At 31.7% G+C, this 20,209-nt stretch overlaps 2 protein-coding genes across 2 annotated transcripts in view; one reads left to right on the top strand and one right to left on the bottom strand.

Moving 5' to 3' along the window:
• The first annotated feature begins 69 nt into the window (after positions 1–69).
• On the top strand, positions 70–19,244 carry HELRODRAFT_185115 (hypothetical protein). Its single transcript, XM_009029285.1, is given in 13 exon segments — positions 70–1,491; positions 1,511–1,594; positions 1,606–1,942; positions 7,838–7,936; positions 8,747–8,908; positions 8,974–9,077; positions 13,013–13,166; positions 13,327–13,461; positions 14,845–14,978; positions 15,691–15,820; positions 16,923–17,001; positions 18,267–18,365; positions 18,674–19,244. The coding sequence occupies 11 exon segments, from the start codon at positions 1,805–1,807 to the stop codon at positions 18,862–18,864; spliced, it is 1,425 nt and encodes a 474-aa protein (XP_009027533.1). The 5' UTR covers positions 70–1,491; positions 1,511–1,594; positions 1,606–1,804; the 3' UTR covers positions 18,865–19,244.
• Positions 19,245–19,554: 310 nt separating this feature from the next.
• The window catches only part of HELRODRAFT_189408 (hypothetical protein), a gene marked incomplete at its 5' end in the record, with an annotated part of 7,193 nt that continues 6,538 nt past the window's right edge, over positions 19,555–20,209 (bottom strand). The window contains one exon of the mRNA XM_009029286.1: positions 19,555–19,782. Within this exon, the coding sequence (XP_009027534.1) occupies positions 19,753–19,782 (30 nt within the window). The 3' untranslated portion in view covers positions 19,555–19,752. The remainder of the gene's footprint in view (positions 19,783–20,209) is intronic.

Here is a 20,209-nt window from a genome sequence, read left to right on the forward strand (position 1 = left end):
TCACGGTCAAAATTTTATTATCATGACTATGATAAATTTATGACGATAAATTTAGGAACAATACCTGGACCTCTATTCTTTGGACTGGCTCTTGATTTCAGTTGTGCCTTATTTGAACCGACCCAGTGCAAGGACAGTTCGTCAAAGTGCATGTTGATGCACGTAGATCGGGCAGCCTGGAACATTCTCATCATTTGCATCATACCGAAGATCATCAACACCTTGGCAATGGTCGTTCTGAACTTCGTCTACAAGCCACCGAAGCCGAGTGACAAAAAGGAGATGTTTGGTGTTGAAGGGCAGCTGACGGAGGAGCAACAAATCATGTTGAAGCCTGTTTACGAAAAAAATGATCTGGAGGTTGAGACGAAGAGGAGTTAAATTTCGAGAATGTCCCATTTTAAGCCATGTTCATTTTGTTTACTTTGCTTTTTTTCCTGAATTGAGCCGACCTATTTTAACGGTTAAATTCAGCGCCACACTTTATCACGTCACAATGCCACAACATGCATTGCTGTTTATATAATCTACGAATTCGTTTAATTTTTGTATAATTTTAACTTAAGTATTGTATCTTAGTGGCTTTGTAAAGTTTTTTTTAATGATTTTAATTATGTATTATTGACTGCATGAAAATTCGACTTACGTGATGTTGAAAGTAAATATTTATTTAAACAATGACATTGTGTATTACGTTACATGTTAAGTCCGTACATTGAACACAAGTGTCTTACGATTTAACTACCTATTCGTAATCATTAATCAATTCATAATGAATTTGTAAAATTTTTTATGACGCTGTTAAATTATTTTACGCTGTGAATATAACGTTCACTACATTTCAATCATGACTCTTGGTGCTACTATGTCGAATGCCGTGTGTCATGGACAATTTTGAATTTATTTTTTAAATTATTTATTCATATTTTTCAATTTCAATCAAATATTGTACATTTGTTCATAATATCAAGATGAAAAGTATTATACCTTATAATGCAAATCAGTTTTTAGGATATTTGATTATATTGCTGACATTCTGGTGTGTCATTAAAAATTATTCTTGCCCAAGCCCGTTGTCTTCTTTTAAACAGTTCATACGTTTATAGTTAAATCATTATGGTCTTGTTAACGTGTGAAGTTATGTTTTAAACAGGGCAAGGAAAACGATGTTTTTCTTGACAATAAATCGCTGGATATTTTTAAAGTACATTTCTATAAAAAAAAACAGTATTTTGAAAGCTTTACAAAGTAAGGTTTATTTAGACAAGCGTCTCGAATCAATTCTGCTCGTTAGTTTAAACGCCCCGGCCACAAGAAGCAACAATAAACTTAAACATACACACACAACAACACAGAATACATGAAATATATTGTATATATATTTTATGACATCACTTAAGAGATAATCTACGTAGGCAATTCATAAGGTCACCTCTAACTATAAATAAGGCCAAACGCATATGTGTGTATAGTAGTATATACACGTGTATATATATATATATATATATATATAAATATTTGTTTATTATAAATATGTATAATAATAGATATATAATATATATTTGTATATTATAAATATGTAATGATTGTATATTTATTTATTATTTATTTATTTCCAAGCTTCGGTGAAGTAAGCATTATTTTGCATTATTAAAATTATAAACTCCTAAGTATATTTAATCGATTAAAACTCGAATCGTATATGTATTTTTATGTATGGTATGTATGCATGGATATAGAATAACAGCGCGTAAACACTGTTATTTCTTTGCACTTTTATTTTATCGTCCCTGCCTATTGACACATGGCTTCGAACGAGGATTTAGTTTTGCGTTTATATGACGTTGGGGCGATAAAATGCGGCGAGTTCAAGTTATCGAGTGGCCTCATCACCCCACTCTACTTCGATCTGAGAGTCATCATTTCCTATCCGGAGATTCTTGTTAGTTTTTTCAAATTTTACGCCAATTTTGAATTTGATGTGTGTGGGCCCATCCATTTTCTCTTTCTTGTTTTTCGTTGTTTTTGTTTATTTTTCACTCTCTTGACATTGATTTTAAATATTAATTTGCATAAATTTCATTCGCAAATAAATAAACTGAATCTCTTAATGATTAATGACTTAATCTTAATGACATGACTTATACATACTTATCTTCTATAATTAATATTAATAATAATAATAATATACAATAAGTAACAGATGAGATGACATCTACACACATACACACAACTAGTCTTATAGCATAACAATGACTTGTGTTTATATGTCATAACATAAGTGTATGGCTGACAGCAGATAAAATAGCCAACCTCAACCTCTTATAAAATAAACAATGTATCTTATTTCACTCTTGTGTATTTGCTCTTTTTACCTGTTTATTTGCTAGCAAAGATGATTTTATTCTATCAGAAATTTTTTTTTTTTTATTCACAAGTTTATTTCAATCAAATAATGAAAGAAAAAGGTGCAACCTTAGCAATGAATGCTATATTAATGGTGACCTTAACTAAGATGATAGTCCAAAGTATAATGTCAGTCATATTGGAAAACAAAAAATGAAAATTGAACAATTAATTAGATTAAATAAGAAACCGTGAAAAATAATAATGTCAACCCGAAATTAGAAAAGGAAAATTAGTTAATAATAAGAAAAATAAATGAAATCATGAGAAACAACAAAAAAACACCTTCAATTGTTTTTTAAACTTATTAAAAGTGTCAATTTTTTTTAAATAATTGGGAAGATCATTCCATAATTTTGGTGCATAAAAACAGAATATTCTGGAACTTCGCTTGTTAGTAGCTACTAATGTCCTGAATGAGACTTCACTAATGACTCTAGTAGATCTTGGAACCTGGATTGAATTTAAGACAATCGATGCGATATCACCCTTAGTTGATATTCCCTTTATCACTTTAAATAAGAAACAGCAGGCCTTATAGCAATTTATTTCATACACAGAAAGAAGCCGATTTATCAGAAAATTATCACGGATGTCATTTGGTCTTTTAGAATAAAAAAGTGCTTTAACACATTTTTTTTTGGCAAACGAATAGTTCCTGTATACAAGTTTTATTTGCATTTCCCCAAATAAGATTGCAGTAAAACAAATGACTTTGAACAAAAGAGAAATAGAAGACTTTCCTCGAGTTATTGTTTAAGTATGTGCTAATGCGATGAACCAAACCTAAAGTTATATTAATTTTGCTAATGACTGCTTTAACATGGTGTTTGAAATTTAATCGAGATTCAATAACAACTCCTAATAACTTGAATTGATCTACAAATTCCAGTGAATTACCATTTATTTCCAATTGCATATTGTCAGTTTGAATATTTTTATTTTTTGAAAAAATGATATACTTAGTTTTTTTAAGGTTATTGTTTAGTCTATTTAATAATGACCATTTATATAATGCATTTGTTGCTGAGTCCCTTAGTGAGTCAACATGTGTCTCACTAGTATAAAAAGTGCAATCGTCAGCAAATATAACCGAAGGACACTTGTGAATATACACAATATCATTAATAAACAACGAGAACAACAATCGTCCAAGGATACTACCTTGCTGCACACCTCTTGTAACCAGAGTTGTTTTTGAATTAGTTCCAGCAATATCGACATACTGATATCTGGAATCCAAATATGATTTCAACAAAACTGATAAATTACCATTGAAACCATAGCCTATGACCTTATCAATCAATAGATGATGATCGACTGAGTCAAAGGCTTTTGAAAAATCGACAAAGACAGCGAGAGCCAACGATGAATTATTTAGATATAAATTAATATCATTTACAAACTTAAGAAGGGCATCTTCTGTAGATAAGCCACTTCTAAACCCAAATTGACAATCACTCAAAATATTATTTTCCTTAATGTATATATCCATTTTTTGTTTAATAATTTTTTCATATAATTTAGAGAGGCAAGGTATAATGCTAATAGGCCTGTAATTTGACATATCTGATTTGGAACCCGACTTATGAATAGGAATAATTTTTGAAATTTTAAGAGAATTTGGAAATAAGCATTGCTCAATTGATCTATTATATAAAATTGTTAAAATGGGAGAGATATAATGTATAATAAATTTGAGGATTTTGTTTGATAAATTGTAATGATCAAGTTCACCCGAGTTTGATAAGGACTTACAATGATGAATTATTTCCTTTGGGTTTGTGGGATCTAAAACAAAAAGGGAGTTGATATGGGATATATATGTCGAATTCACTGCATTATCATGAGTGATCATGGAAGCTAGATTGGAAAAATAATCATTAAAGCAGTTTGCAATCTGTTTGGGATTGTCATGATTTTATTATTTACAAGGATAGGATAGTGAAGTTTACCTTTTTGTTTGTTTATCAGTGATTTGATAATTTTCCAAGTGGTCTTAGTATCACCAATATGTGATTTGAAAAGGTTTTCATAGTATTTTTTTTTGTTAAATTTGATGTTGTTATTTACCATATTTCTCATCTTTTTATATTTTTCATAAAAATTAGGATCATGATTTTTTTTATATTTTTTAAATAGTACATTCTTTTTAATGATTTGTGCCTTGATAGCAGGTGTAACCCAGGGTTGGGACATCTTGAATTTTTTACATTTTTTCTGAGTTATAGGACAAAAGATATTGATGTGATTTTTCAGAACATCCAAAAAAATTTCAAAAGCCTCATTGCAAGCATGCATTGAAGAAATGTAATTCCAATTATATTGAATTAAAGCATTATTTAATCTATGAAGATTTTTTTTTGAAGAATTTTGAAAAGTTATATACTGGTTGGAATTGACAAATTTTTTTGATACCACTTGCGAAAGAAATATCGGATAGTGATCCGATATATCGGTTATAATCGTGCCACTGCAAAATGAGTTTAGCTGGTTAGTAAAAATATTATCGATAATGGAATGGGAAGATTCTGAGATTCTGGAAGGAAGATTATTAGTTGGGAAAATAGAAAAGGAAGAAAGTACATCTAAAAATTTGATTGCATTAGGAGAAGAAGTTTTGAGATCAATATTAAAATCGCCCATGATGTAAATATGTTTATTTTCAGATATTGCAATGTCAAGAATGGAATTCAACCCACCAAATAGAATATCAACATGAATGTTTGGGGGTCTGTAGACATTTATTATTAAATAATTTTTTCTATATGACTTTATCTCAATAGCATCAGTTTGTATATCTTTATTAATTTGTAAGTCAAACCTGTGAATGTAGTTGAGATCTTTGTGAATACAAAATGCCAAACCACCACCTTGCTTTATTTCTCTATTCAATAATATAATATCATAATTATTAATTGAGGCCTATTGAGAATTACATGAATTTAACCAAGTTTCAGTGAGAGAGATTACATCATATTTAATATTACAAGTTTCAATAAACTCTTCAAAACAGTCTAATTTGTTTAACAAGCTTTGACAATTGAAACATAATAAATTCAAGATGTTACCATCTGAAGGTAAGGACTTGGATATGTGAGCATTCAGATTAACTGGAAGGATGGATGTGCTAACATGCAAAGAATCAATATATTTATTAAATATTTGTAATAATTGTGCATTATCACAATCAAAAAATTTGTTTAAATAATCAAACAAAAAATCACAACTGGTTGAGGCAGAATTAAACATCTTAGTATAAGATGAATTATTGGTTTGTGGCATCGCCATCTTTTAGTTTGGAATTTTCCACTTCCTGAGCCCAATCGGAGGACAGAACATTTTGTTCTTTAATTTCTAGAGAATCATTAGGTACTACCTTTGGTTGCATTCTATTAGCATCAACAATTGTAGGAAGAGAAGTTTTATTTTGTGAAGGCTCACGAACACTGTTAACCTGCTCTTGAGCCATATCCTTAAAATTGACCCAGTGTCTATGAATAATGCCCTTTGGCCAAAAAGAGGTGTCGTTGACAATTTCAAAATCATCACTTTCAACAATGAGTTTGAAAGAGTTAAAAGCCTTTTGAGTTTTAGGTTTTAACAAGTACAAACCCAGAATTTTTATGTTTCTCTTTTTGAGATAGCTCAACATTAAGTTCTCATCACAAGAACTAACCACATTGGATATGTATAAAGTTGCCTTTTTTGTAAAATCCACTTTGGCTGCTTCTATTTCATCATTTTCAGCACGCCCTATATTATGTTTAATTTGAGGGTGCAAATTTTTTTTTGCCGCAAAGGCAAAGTTTAACAAGGAAGGTGAAAATGTGGGGGATGAACCCTCGCCATTTCAAAGTGCAAGCTTTGACTTACGACTTAATTTCATCTGCCAATCATTAGCTTCAACATTTTCATGTATTTTAATAGGTTCCCTGACTGATGGAAAACTGGGCGGGGCAGTGTCCCTAATAGACAATTTATCAGTATTTAGTTGTGAATTACTGAGAATTAAGTTTGAGAGTTTAGAAAATTCATTCTCAAGAGTTGTAATTTTATTATTTAAGACCTGTATTTGAGAATATAATTCTTTCACAACTAACAAATCCTTAAAAATGAAGAACAAACATCACTTGCTGCTAGAATAATAGTTTGTTTTGAAGGCCTGCTTTTAGGCTCCAAGACAGATGTTTATTCCATTTCGTTGAGAGGCAGTTTTGAGAAATTTTTCTCTTTGCAACAAATCAAAATAGAACCTCTACAAACTTCTTAGTGAAAACTAATGAAACTATTAATTTTAATAAATGAATAATATTTATTCATTTGTTATAGATTTACTGCATTTACTTTTTTAAAGAGAAGTTTTCAATTCATAAGTTTTATTTGATAGAGAGTAAAATCTTTATTTTAATATTGGTTTTAAAAGTTAAAAGACAAAAATAAAATTGCTTTATTACTCTAACTGTGGAAATGTAACAAAAAGAAACTAATCTAGAAAAATAAAAGACATTTTAAAAGTTTTGAACATCTCTGAAAAATTAGTTTGATGTCTTGATTGTTTATGAGTTTAAAACGGTGAATCAGGACAAAAAAAGGGTGAATTAAAAAGGTCTTTAGAAATTGTAATCTGTGAAAATCTATGAATCATTCATCATCATATGACCAAGAAACTGTATGTTTTGTCTGTTATATAGAATGATAACAAGCATGGAAACGCAAAAGTGCTGAAAGTCTCAAGTTTCCATTTAATTGTCTCAAATGCAAGGCTAATATTTACATATTGTTTGCTAAAGTTTACTAATGGTGGCAAAAATTATATAAATGACTGTGTTTGTTATTACTTAGTAGGCTTGTAATTAGTGTATATTATTGAATTTGTTTTAAATAAATAACAATAAATATAAAAAATCTGATTGATAATGATGGAACAAGATGAGTTATGCATGAATGCAATTTAATGGCTAATCAACTATTTCACCTGTTCCATCATATAATCAAACAGTGAATTTTATTTATTTATATTCAATTTATTATGTCTTATTTGGTTAATGATTGCCAGTGACAATTAAAATTCAATTGCTCATAGAGGGTTGTGTATGGTACTTGTGTTATTATCTCAAGATGATGATAAGTGATTATCAATATTTGGATGGGTGTGGGTTTTGTGGAATTTTTGTGTTACAGACTTTTAATATTCTTTTTTTTGGAAAATTGCCATCAACACTCTTTATGTGCAAACAGCAGTCCAGTTCACTAGCAGATTTTTAAATTCACACCATAATCTATTGTAATTTTTTTCATATGCTGAAACAATAGTTCATTCAAAATCATATCAACGTTGCAAATTATTTCAATATTGTTTGTGCACAAAAACTCCAATATTAACAAAATTTACAATTTATAATGTTACTGTATGATAATTTACTGAAAGGTGGAAGTTTCTGATCTGCTTTATGAGGCCTCCAAATTAGTATCGAAGCCTTTCAAGAGCATATGTGGTGTGCCATACACAGCTCTCCCTATTGCAACAGTCAGTTTTCATTTTTACTATCAGTAGATCATTTTTTTATTGGTATTTTTTTTCATTTTGTTGGTAGTTTAAACAAATGAGTAGAGATATGAGTCACATTGCTACCGTGATTATATATATGGATATATAATGTTATATGAAATCAGAGCAGATGAAGCTTATTTAAGAAATTGAACCTGGGCACTTGGAAAAAAGGGAGAAGAGCTGTTAAGCTGACCAAGGATTGTAATAGAAAGCAAGGAATAACATGGAACATTATGCCAAAAGTTTGATTGTTTGATTGACTGATTTGACTGATCAGTAAAGGTAAAACGCAAGGAGATTAGTGGAAGAGTATAATGCTTTCCATTTGAACAACCAAGGAAGATCTAATGTACCATTATCTAAAAGTTAAACTGCTAGAAACGAGTATGGCAAGTAAACAAACACTTATTGAAGATTTTTACTGGGATGTGGAAACTGTGAGGAGTGTTTAATAAAATGCTTTTATTTGCTCAGAAAATTTTTTCTGCAAGTTACTCAGGAAATCAGTGAGGGAATGATGGATGGAAGTGGTGAAAGTAGCTGGGATGGCAGTAAAGTTTGGCAGCAGTTATCAGGTTTGATCTGAGGCTTCACCTTTTTGTTAGTTATGGTTGGTTGTGATGGAATTAGCATGGAGATCAAGAGAGGCCTTCCTATGGAACCTGATAAGTATACCTCACAGGATGTGATCAGCTGAACAGACTAGTTCATGACTCAGGCAGATAAATATCATGACTTCCACTGATGATATTTGCTATGGTATCAAATTATTTAATTTATTTGCAGTTAATCTCCGCAAAGCACAAAATACCCATGCTGTTGAGAAGAAGAGAGGCCAAAGAATATGGAACAAAGAAAGCTATTGAAGGCCATTTTGAACCTGGTGATATTTGCCTGGTCATTGAAGATGTTGTCACCTCAGGTCTCAGTGTGTATGAAACTATTTTGGTATGTTTGTCTTTCATTATTCCAAAGTAAATGTTGAAAAATGTTGGATATTTTTATTTTTAAAGTCTTTACAAAGCGTTGGGGTCCATGTTAGTGACGCAGTGGTTTTGCTTGAAAGAAGTCAGGGTGCAACTAATAACCTGAAGATGCTGGGAGTTAATCTGCATAGGTCTGTTTTAGTCTTGCTAACTATCATGGCTGGCAGATGTACATTTCATTATTTTGTTTTTAATATTCAATTAAGTTTTTTAGACCTTAAATAGTGATCTATTGTTATTTTATGTTTCAATTAGATAAATTTTGTCTATTTGTCAAACAAGTAATTGTTCGCAACATTCACTTCACTTTTCAATGTTAAATGGTTACATTTTCATAAAAATGTTTATCTGTTTCAGTAAATCAATCTAAACTATTATTTGTTTTACAACATAATCATTGGGTTAAAACCTTTGTTCTGTTGTTTATTAAAAAGTTAGACTCAATGTGCACTTTCTCACATATTTATGAAGACCAAGCTGTTTTTATTTTTGTTGAATTGTAAGTTCACTTGTTGTTAACAGTCTTGAAAAATACTGAAACATTTATTAAAACATTTTTTTAGCATAATTGAAACTTACTAAAGTTCCTATGGGACTACAAATTATTATCAATCAATCAACCAGTCTGAACTTTTTCTTCTCATCTTGAGACAACATTTAGTTCATTTTCATTATTACACAATGCTCTCCTCAATGATTGAATGAGTTGGAAATTACTTTCAAGGGCTTAATAATTTTTTACTGTCAATTGCCATGGTTTTTACAACATTGCAACTCTTGTGCATGTGTACTATGTGTATGTTTCATCTTTATCACTTTGGCCTAAAAATGTGATGAATGTAATGCTTACATTCATGTGCACTGCCTGATATACTTGTCTGCATTTTATGATAGCAAGAATAAACAACTCCAAAAATGTTCTAATATGTCTGGGTGTGTGTTTGTGTGTGTTTGTTTGTATTAAGTGTGTGTGTGTGTGTGTGAGGGGGGGGGCACGTACTTGCACTTTTTCACTTTTTATTTTTGTAAGATGATGTTTATTTGATAAAAACAACTTCCAATTTCATGATCATCTTTTATTTTATCCTTTTATTTTGCAAAAACCAGGAGATCAAATAAGCGAGCTTGTGCAGATCACCTTAACTAAAATTGCACAAATTAAGTTAAACAGAATAAAAAAATTACCTAAAATAAACTTAATAAAAATTGTTACGAAGATTTCCATATATAAAATAAACAGATATTCATACAACACAGTATAATGGGAAAAAATAAAATTAAATCAAACCATTTTAAAGACAATTTCTTTGAGTGAAAGCTTGAATGACCTTATATTGGTTATATTCACTTCATCTAAAGGCAGCTCATTCCATAATTTTATACCACAGACTGCACAATGCCTGTCATTAGTTACTGTCCAACCTTTGCAATAATTTATACTTGCCATTATATCGACCATTAGCTGTAATTAATTCAAATGTATTGAAATGCTGGTAGTTTTCCATATATAAAACTTTGTAGAAAAATATTAGTGTTTGATAGATATTTAGTTGCTCTATATTAAGAATTTTGTGCAAGGTATATATTAGCTTGGTGTGGTCTAATTTAGATAGTGAAAAACATGTACGTAAGAACTTTTTTGGGCAACAGATAGTTTGTTAATTAAATATTTGGCAGTGCTCCCCCAAAAAATATTCCCATAGGTTATATATATCATCTTATTGTGATATATCTGATCATCAACATCATCATTGTTGTGCCAGAGCTGTCTTGTCCTCTACTGCTCTTTTATGCCTGATATAAGATAACACTCATGTAATTTTGTTCTAATTTATCGTTTTTTTGTTTTTAAACGTCTGTTGGATTGGGTACCCTTTTCAACGAGTTTAGAAGTTTCTTAGATTCTGTACGGTACAATTAATTAGCACGTTTGTTTAACTGTTCTTATGTGAAAATGTATTTTGCTGCTTTGAATGGGAATCTAATGAGACTGCATCTGCAAGCTCCAAGTAGCCAGCCAACAAAAAACGTTAATGTTTTGTGAAGTCTTCAAAAATTTGAGGTTTGGATGTTGACGGTTAATCAGGTTTGAGGCTTGAGTGTAAACAAAGATAGGCAATTTTAATAAATGCAAAAAATATTAGAAAATGATGTACTATTTTTGAGAATTCATATGTAGAGTTGGATGGTCTTACAATTTATGGGCACAGAGTAAATGAAAAGAAACAGCTTCAAATCCTAAATGTTTTAAAGCAGCTGGTTTGATTTTTGTTATGTTTCATTGTTGGCAAACATTACGAATCCCAGTTGAACTTAGAATCGCAAATGAGCAGGTTCACTGATGGAGTTTTTAAATTTTAAGATCTATCTTATTTTATGCTACCAGGTGAATGTGCTCTGATTAACTGACAAAATTTAAGCTCATTAAATATATTTAAATGTAAATTGTGTAAACATGATTGAGTGATTGCATATGTGCAGTGTACAAATAAACATTTATGGCCATGTTTATTCAATCCATTTATTAATTGGTACTATTAACTGATATATTGGTTGAAAGAATTGAAAAACAAAAATATATGAGCAATTTTAATAAACGAATTAAAATACTTGAAAACTCGTTGCATTAAAAAATATGTATAAATATTATATGTTCATTTGCTTATAGTTATAAATATAAATAGATGCATGCGTAAGAGAAAGTCTGCGTGAGATGCATTCAGTGGGTCTTAGGTGTTTCAAAGGAAAGTTATTAAATTGGCGGATGAACAAAATATGTCTAATATATCAATTCAAGAAGTTAATTGATGAATAAATTATTTTATAGATTGCTAAGGAAAAAAGTTTTAATTAGATTTATAATTCAAATGATCAGAAATTAAGAAGAAAATTTTAGAGAATTGGTAAGACTCATTTATTTTCGCAGATTTAACAATGTCTTTGTCTTCAATTGATTAATATTTGGTTTTTTCATTTATTTTAGGGAGCGCTTTTGAGATCTTTTTTTTGTAATTAGCGCTGTGCAAATTGACTTGTAATAACAATATATGAATACAGCTTGCATATTTCTAGTATAATTTGTAACCATGCTTGATAATACAATGTTGTATCAATCCTCGTTTATAGTCTCCACCCGTTATGGTTCGGACTTTTTTATTCCATTCATGTTGGGGTGCACTGGCTATGAGGCGCGTCCACAGGTGGTGGATAGGGGAAAGTCCTGGGCAGGGAGACCTTCTAGGATTGCATAGAATAATACGGAATAAGATGCTGCAAACTAACTGTACCAGAAGAAAGAAGACAACGGTGAAAAAGACGGAGGATTCTAGGAGAACGGCTCCAACAGCGAATGATCTTCTATTCTAAATCCACTGCCCTGTGAAACAGGGACCTTTGACCCAAAGCTAGGTGCACTGCTTGCAACAGTGCTCTCTTGGGCACGAGATAAGCTGCAACCGCACTGCCTTGTGTGCTTCCAGCAAAAAGACTAGGCCCACTGCTTATAACTGGTGGTTGTCATTAGGAATTGGGCAATTCCAGATATAAAATAATAAGATAATACAATGTTGAAATCAATATATATTATATTTAAAATAAGTGTGGCTTCGCACCTAATGGCATGGAAATGTGTATGAACATTTTGAATTTTTTGGTTTTGTATTAATGCTAGGTATTTTTTGTAATGTATTGAGAATGTTTTCAACTCATTAGTAGCTATTTATTATGTTAGTATTAATAATTTTTCCTCAACTTTGTCATTATGAATTATTTAGTTTGTGTTTGGTGGATTCTTTATTTGCATTGAATCCACTTATTTTTTTCAACCATCTTGTTCCTTCCCTCGTTTGTTGAGGCTTGGTTTTAGTTTGGATCAATTTAATAGAGTTTAAATTATAGGTTCTGTGTTCCTGAACATCTCAACATAGCATCACCAACATTCAACATCTCATCAACATAACATCACCAACATCTCATCAATGTAACACCACAAACATTCAACATTTCCTTAACGTAACATCACCAGCATTCAACATCGCCTCCAAACATAACATTGAACGCATGGCAGCATCTTCACACTACCTGGCATGATGGAAGTCCTCGTGAAACATGGCAAGTTAGAGAAGGCATTCACGGACAGGGTACTCGACTTTCTGATCAACAACCAGACCACAATATCCATTAAGCAATCAGCTAACGTCAGCAATGGAACGCACTGCATGGTATTTATGATTTTTTTTACAGTTTAAATATAACCGACATTACTGGAAACGTTTTTTTTATTGTCTAAGGACTGCTGTTTCCTACATTGCTGTATAGGCTGGCTGGTATTTTTGTATATTTTTTATTCAAACAAACAAATTAATTAAAAATTTAATATAGAAAACTCGTGATTTGATGGAGCGTGCAAAACTAGCGAAACACGAAGTCAGTCGGAAAATATTTGAGGTGATGTACCAGAAACAAACGAACCTCTGCCTCTCCGCTGACGTCACTAACAGCAAAGAACTTTTACATGTTAGCTGTTTTTAACACTTAAATGCTCTACATACGTAATAGGGATGCACCTGATAGTGACTGTAGCTGATGGCCGAATAGTTAGTCGATCTACTATTCATCCGATTACAAAAAATCCCACAGTTTTTGTTGAAAAAAATTTTTTAGAATGAAGTATAGACGGTAATATTCGATATATTATATAATTAATATAATTATATAATATATATATATATATATATAATATAATAATTAATATAATTATATAATTAATCAAGTTAAGATGCTTTGACGGCTACGATTGCCAGAATAAGTTTTCCGCTAACAAAAACCAACATTTATTGTTCCGGAATACTAAGAAGGTAAGAGCTATTCTCTCCAGATTGGTACAATCTCTATAGTAAGATCATCATGAGAAAGATAGAAAATCTACCGGGAATATCCATTGGAGGCGTGAATACAAACAATGTACAATATGCTGATGGTAGAGCTCTTATAGCAGATTCAATGAAAAAACTACAAACATTTGTTTCCAAACTGGTTTTTGAAAGTGAAAGGAAAGGCTTGCAAATTAACGTCAACAAAACAGAGTGCATGGTTATCAATAGAAGCAAATCTACCCCATAATCATTAAGGGTAAACAGGTGAAAAAGTCAACAGCTTCAATTACCTCAGAAGTCTGATACATTACCTCAGGCTGTAAATGTGATATGAATATCAAAAGAAGGATAGCTATGACAAATTATGCATATTATTAAATGAAAAACATCCTCACCAACAATAAAATCAATCAGAATATCAACAAAATTAAAACTCGGGTTTTGTGGAGGTCGATGGTCGCCAATGTCCTGAAAGGATAAGGCACGAGAAAGAAAGATGAAGAATGGCTTAAACGAAAATTGCTATATTCGCTCATTTATAGTGGCCCTTTGTCATATTTGGTTTATACCTTGGTGCATCTATAACATGTATTTGTTGGACAGTGTGCTTTATTAAATTTGTAAGCAAATGACTTCAGTATGTTAGTTTTTTGAGTGTGTTTTTTGTTGGCATTCGATAGAATACTAGTTAGTGGAAGCATTTGTATGTCAACAATTTGTGAATTGTGTGCGAACAATTATCTCTGTGCAAAATCTAATCAGAGACTAATTAGTTATATGTTAGTATTTGTTGGGTTGCCTGTCACCGTGGGCCAGTGATAATGATATAATGGTAAATTATTTGATCGGGGTATAATGCTGACATCTGTTATAAACTCTGAAATCATTTAAGAAAAATTATATTTCGTTACTCAAATGAATGCTTAGCTTGTCCCTGCATATGTTTCTCTCTGAATTGTTGTGTTGTTATTACTATTACTATTTCCAAATTGAGCAGTTATTCTTTATGTTTTTGAAACTCCAGTTGGCCGAATCAATCGGGCCTTACATATGTGTGCTGAAGACACATGTGGACATAATTGAGGATTTCGACCAGTCAACCTGTCGAAATCTGCTCAACATCGCTCACAAACACAACTTTGTTCTATTTGAAGACAGGTTGGTTCAGTTCTCTTTCATTTTCCTTCCAATCATTTAATGGGCTTAAACAATCTCATGAGTTGTTTTATATGTGCATGGCTAAATTGTATTTAATGGTATTTGAGTATGTCTATGCTCTGTTTTAAATTTTCAACTAGAATGGTTTTATTAAAGAATTTAAATACCAGTAAATTATTTATTTTTATTTTCTATAGGGATTAATAATGTTGGAAAAATAATAAAAATTTTTACTGACCCGTTATTTGCCTGCTGTTATGAAGTGTTTTAAGAAGTAATTGAATCATCCTTTGTTTCTTCTTACCTCAGTGGTAGATCATCATGACGATGTGCCGTGTTGAGTTGCACATTTATATTACCGCTGCCTGGATTAGTAGGATGTTTTCAATATGAAATAATCTGCACATTCATTTTTGATACTGTCACATTACATATTTTAGATGTTTCCGTATGCATGTAATGGGAGTTTAAAAATCAAGCTAACGGACTTTAAATATCTTTTACAAAAAAAAAACTTTCAGCATAGCAATTAATGATGTGCCGGTTGCCATCTTATTTGATATCTTTCTATCTGCTATGAAATCAAAAGTTCTGATTTTGTTGAAATTTTAGAAATGTGATTGTTGCGTTGCATGGTAGTTAATAGTTATAATAGCTATATATAAGTCAACAATTAAATGTTTGTAGTGATTGCTGATGAACATTCAAACAGGAAGTTTGCCGACATCGGTCACACGGTATCCAAGCAGTTTACCGGAGGAATGTTCAGGATATCCGAGTGGGCTGACGTCATCAATGCCCACCCACTTCCTGGACCTGGAATCATAAAGGAACTTAAAAATGTGAGAAATGGTGATGGTGTTGTGATGGCGTTTAATTGTGTTTGATGATGTGGCAGCTGATATATTCATACATCGTACATGACAGCCTATATTTATAATGTTCAAAATTATGAAGTAAATTATCCATTAGATTTGTTACTAAAACTTGTAAATCTTTTTGAAGAGGGACAATGATGTCAACTTGCTCCTGAGACAAACATGGGTTCCACCAAAGTCTACATTGTGCAACACTGCTGTGATTGACAATGATGCAAATGTTTATTTTAATTATTCTCAACATTTTCACCGATCAATCAATCAGTTGTGGTGTTGCATTCTGTTTGCTTCGGAGGGAACTCTGCGGTTGCCATTTCGACCAAGTTCTTTCAACTGCCGACTCACTTGGTTGATTGACTGATCAGTTTATTGATTGGCTTATTAGATTTTTAAGGGCTGATCAATTGATTGACATGCTAATGAACTGATGGACCGGTTGGTTGAGTAGTTGCTGGTTGATTCAATAAATAACCGGCAACTGGTGATGCTTAGTTTTCAAACTGAGTCCCTCAACTTTCTGAATTATTTTCCATCATCTACCTCCAGATGTAATGTATTGCTATAACCGCTGCAATGGTCAAATTGCGCTATATTATTTGTTATGTTGATTATTCGTTATCTTTGGATTGTCAGAATCTTTTGTCAGCAGGAGTAGCGAGGTTTGATGCGAAGTTGCAATTGTGATTTATGTAGTTACTTGGATGTTTCCATTACTGTTGGTAGTTCAATAAACGTTCAATCAAGTTTGCGTTTGAAGCAGTTGTGTTCATCTATTGGAAATCTTGAACCTACGGAATAACGATAACTTGACGATCGTTGGAAGCTACAACACTGGTGTTGGAAATATAGAAAACTTTGAAGTTCTAACATCTGTGTTGGTAGTAACGAACGTTAAAGTGTTACAGCAGTATATGGCTAACAATTTAATGATATTTAGTGTTGTCATAACTATTTTATTCTTATATGTGAGCAGATTCTCTTGCTTGGAAGTTTAAACAAATTATTTGCACTTCCTTAGTTTTAGTTTTGAAATTTAATTAAATAAGAACTGATGTGATTATGTTAGGCCAACAAGAGGAGTGGATGTTTGTTGATAGGTGAGATGTCGACCAACGGAAACCTCATCACGCCTGCATATACCAAAGGTTGAAGTTTGTCATCGTTGTACTTGTTTGTACTGTCCATGTGTACTGTGCTGCGTGTTTGATGGTCATGTGTGCTTACTCATGTGTGACCTCATGCTTGTAGGGAATATCCACGCGTGTGTTTATTGTGGGAAGTTTTATATAGGGAACTTTATAAATTTATGATAAAAGATAAAAGATAAATTTATGAGTTGTCGATCAGTGAAGTTGATTTAAAAGATTATAAACATAAATGTTAAGCTATTTTAATTTTATTAGTTAAACATATATCATTAATTTGTTTTTATTTTAATATGTTATTTTTAAATTAATAGCAATAAAATGAATATCATGAAACATTTTGTTAATTTAATTAATAAACTATATAATAAATTACAATATATTAGGGAAATAGAGAAATTAAAATTAATAAATTATACTATAGCGATAGAATTTAAGGAAGATTGTTTTTAATTGAACTATCTCTTGATTTAAACACATTCACGCCTCAATTGATTCATTTCACGATCTATACCTAGCTATGGGATACAAATTTTGAAGCATGAAATTTTTTTCGATCGTTCAGCGCGGCTTGGAAAAGCAAAAATAAAAACAAATTAATGAAATGTTTAACTAATAAAATTAAAATAGCTTAACATTTAAATTATATATTCTTTTAAGCTTTTTTGTTAAGCGATCTGGGCACTTAACCTGCTGAAATATAATTTATTAGAACAGAAATGATCAGAAAAATATATTTATTGACCAAAACAATACATTTGCTCTTGGCTATGTAACTAAAAAGAAAGAGAGTAGGTAATATTGTATCTGTTAAGCAATGTAGACTTATGGAAAATCATAAAATAAATGCTTTAGAAACACATGTATACCATTTCAACTGTCACATTAATAAACACTGATAAATAATGTATAAGGTAGATAAGAATGTGTGGTTAATTTTTATCACGCGTTACATACTTGTTTGCCCGTCGTCTTACAAAATGTCTGTAGGAATTATTCATTTCTTTCATCATGTCGTTGGTATTGGGTTGGAAGTTCATTAACATTGGTTGTTTTTGTGATAATGTTGTTGAAGGAATCTTGAATTTATAATGCTAAGAAGCTTGAGAAATTTAACAGCGTGCACTTGAAGTACACGCTTTTGGAGCATTGCAAGAGCGCAACAACACTTGCAACTACACGAGGTTATCCTCAGAAGAGGTTCAGCCTAAAAATATTACATAACCAACCAACCAGCCAACCACTACACAACATGAATATTGCAGCAACGTTGAAGATGGCCGAGGAGAATGACGACTTCGTGATTGGGTTCATTAGCACCTCAAGAATATCTCATGATCCACATTTCCTTCATTTCACTCCTGGTCTGTTGTTGTCCTATTGTGTATTCTTTTATATTATTGTGACTGTTTTTTGTTCTTTTGATTTTTAATTTAATTATTTAATCATTCGATCGATTAATGTTAATGTGTGCAATCACTTTAATTAATTTGTATAATTATTCTGCAACGACAAAATGAGTTCGGATCATCAAATCTAACTCTGGTTTTCATTCTACCTCTCTTTTGTAGTTTCTTTTAGACTTCCAACTTGATTACGCGAACATTTTCAAGTGATCATTCAAATAAAAGATGATGACGTCTTTAAAAGTAATTTTTGTAAAACATTGCAGGTGTGAGCCTGGATTGCAAGGGCGATGGCAAGGGCCAACAGTACCTGACTCCGAGTGAGGTCGTCTCGAAGAGGGGTGCGGACATTTTGATTGTCGGCAGGGGAATCACGCTCGCTCACGACCCCGTCGCAGCTGCAAAGGTGTACGCCCAGGAAGGTTTCAGTGGCTACCTCGCTGCAGTCGATGTTTAGCGCTCACTTTTAAAATTCGCAGGACTGATTCTTGGTTATCATCGTTATAATTTGTTGCGTTGTCATGAGTTGCTGCTATGTTACATTATTTGTCATTTGTTTCGCCGCGGAGGTATATGAAAATACATAGCAGCCTCATTTTCGCAGCAGGCATTTTATTTGTTGCACGATTAGTTTATTATTCATATATTCGGCAGGTAATGTTGGATTTCATTAATCATTTGTTCTCTAATTTGAAATAGCATAACTTTACGGTTTATGGACTTTTTGTTGCTTCGGATCGAAGTTGCTCGTTGAAGTATTTTAATGCTTTTAAATTTTTTAAGATCATTTGGAATGATTTATAAAAAGACAACTTGTGTTCCGTGTTTGTACGAAAAAACGTAAAACTTGAAACTTCATTTGAAATTTTTAAAAAATTCAATCGGATTTGCATTTTTATCCGTATCGTCAACGTCACCTAGATGACCGATCATATTTACATGTAACTAGTTATTACTAGCTGACATGATGTTTTTCGGCCAGACTATAAAATTCTTAAGGCTCATACGATTGAAGTGAGGCCATGATGATCACGGATGTATATAATATATCCATAGCCATGATGGTCTGACTGAGCTGCCTGGGGCGGAGGGTGTGGCATGGAGTGTACCTTGCCCTCCGGCATCAGAGTTAAAGACAACATTAAACGGCGCAATTTATTGTAAAGGCTTTAAAATTGAAAAATAAAGCGCTATTTTCTGGAATGAAATCAAAAGAAAATGGCATAAACTAGTAAACAATTAACGGTACAAATGTTCAAGTTTCAAATTCAAAAAGATAAATGCTTTCGATTATTTATTGCATGTCAGGTAAAATTTAATAATTATGAACGCGGAGATGTTCTAACTAGGGCACTGCGAACATGTGAGCAAGTACCTGCAGTCAAAGTATGGTACGTCATATTTTACTTAATGTCTTATTATGCTGTGGTTTAATTTGTGTGTTGTCGCATCTGTTAGATGGCTTTGTTATTGTCATTCTTATTGAGATTATAAATTGAATAATGGGATCAGAATATGAACACGAATCGGTTAATGAATCAATAATTGTTAAAAATTTATAAACAACGGCATCGCATGTTACTTTGTGCTAATTGTACGTTATACATTTTCAAAAAATAAATTTCATTAGGTAAAAAATGATGAAACACAATAACAAATATATCTGCATAGTATTAGAGATTATTGAACATCAAAAATATGGCAAAAATCGGTCTCAAATGTATGAAGAAAAAAATACTTCTAAAATTATTTATAAGTAAAGTTGATTATAAATGACACTGGCTAATTAATTTTTAATATAA

Source organism: Helobdella robusta (genome assembly GCF_000326865.2).
Source record: "Helobdella robusta unplaced genomic scaffold HELROscaffold_6, whole genome shotgun sequence".
Classification (NCBI taxonomy): domain Eukaryota; kingdom Metazoa; phylum Annelida; class Clitellata; order Rhynchobdellida; family Glossiphoniidae; genus Helobdella; species Helobdella robusta.

Bases quoted from the DNA above. Each gene is read 5' to 3' on its own strand.
- HELRODRAFT_185115 (XM_009029285.1), top strand. From the start codon at position 1,805: ATGGCTTCGAACGAGGATTTAGTTTTGCGTTTATATGACGTTGGGGCG. The intron at 15,821-16,922 runs GTGAGAAATGGT...TGATTATGTTAG, and splicing joins TCATAAAGGAACTTAAAAAT to GCCAACAAGAGGAGTGGATG. The intron at 17,002-18,266 runs GTTGAAGTTTGT...TGAATATTGCAG, and splicing joins CACGCCTGCATATACCAAAG to CAACGTTGAAGATGGCCGAG.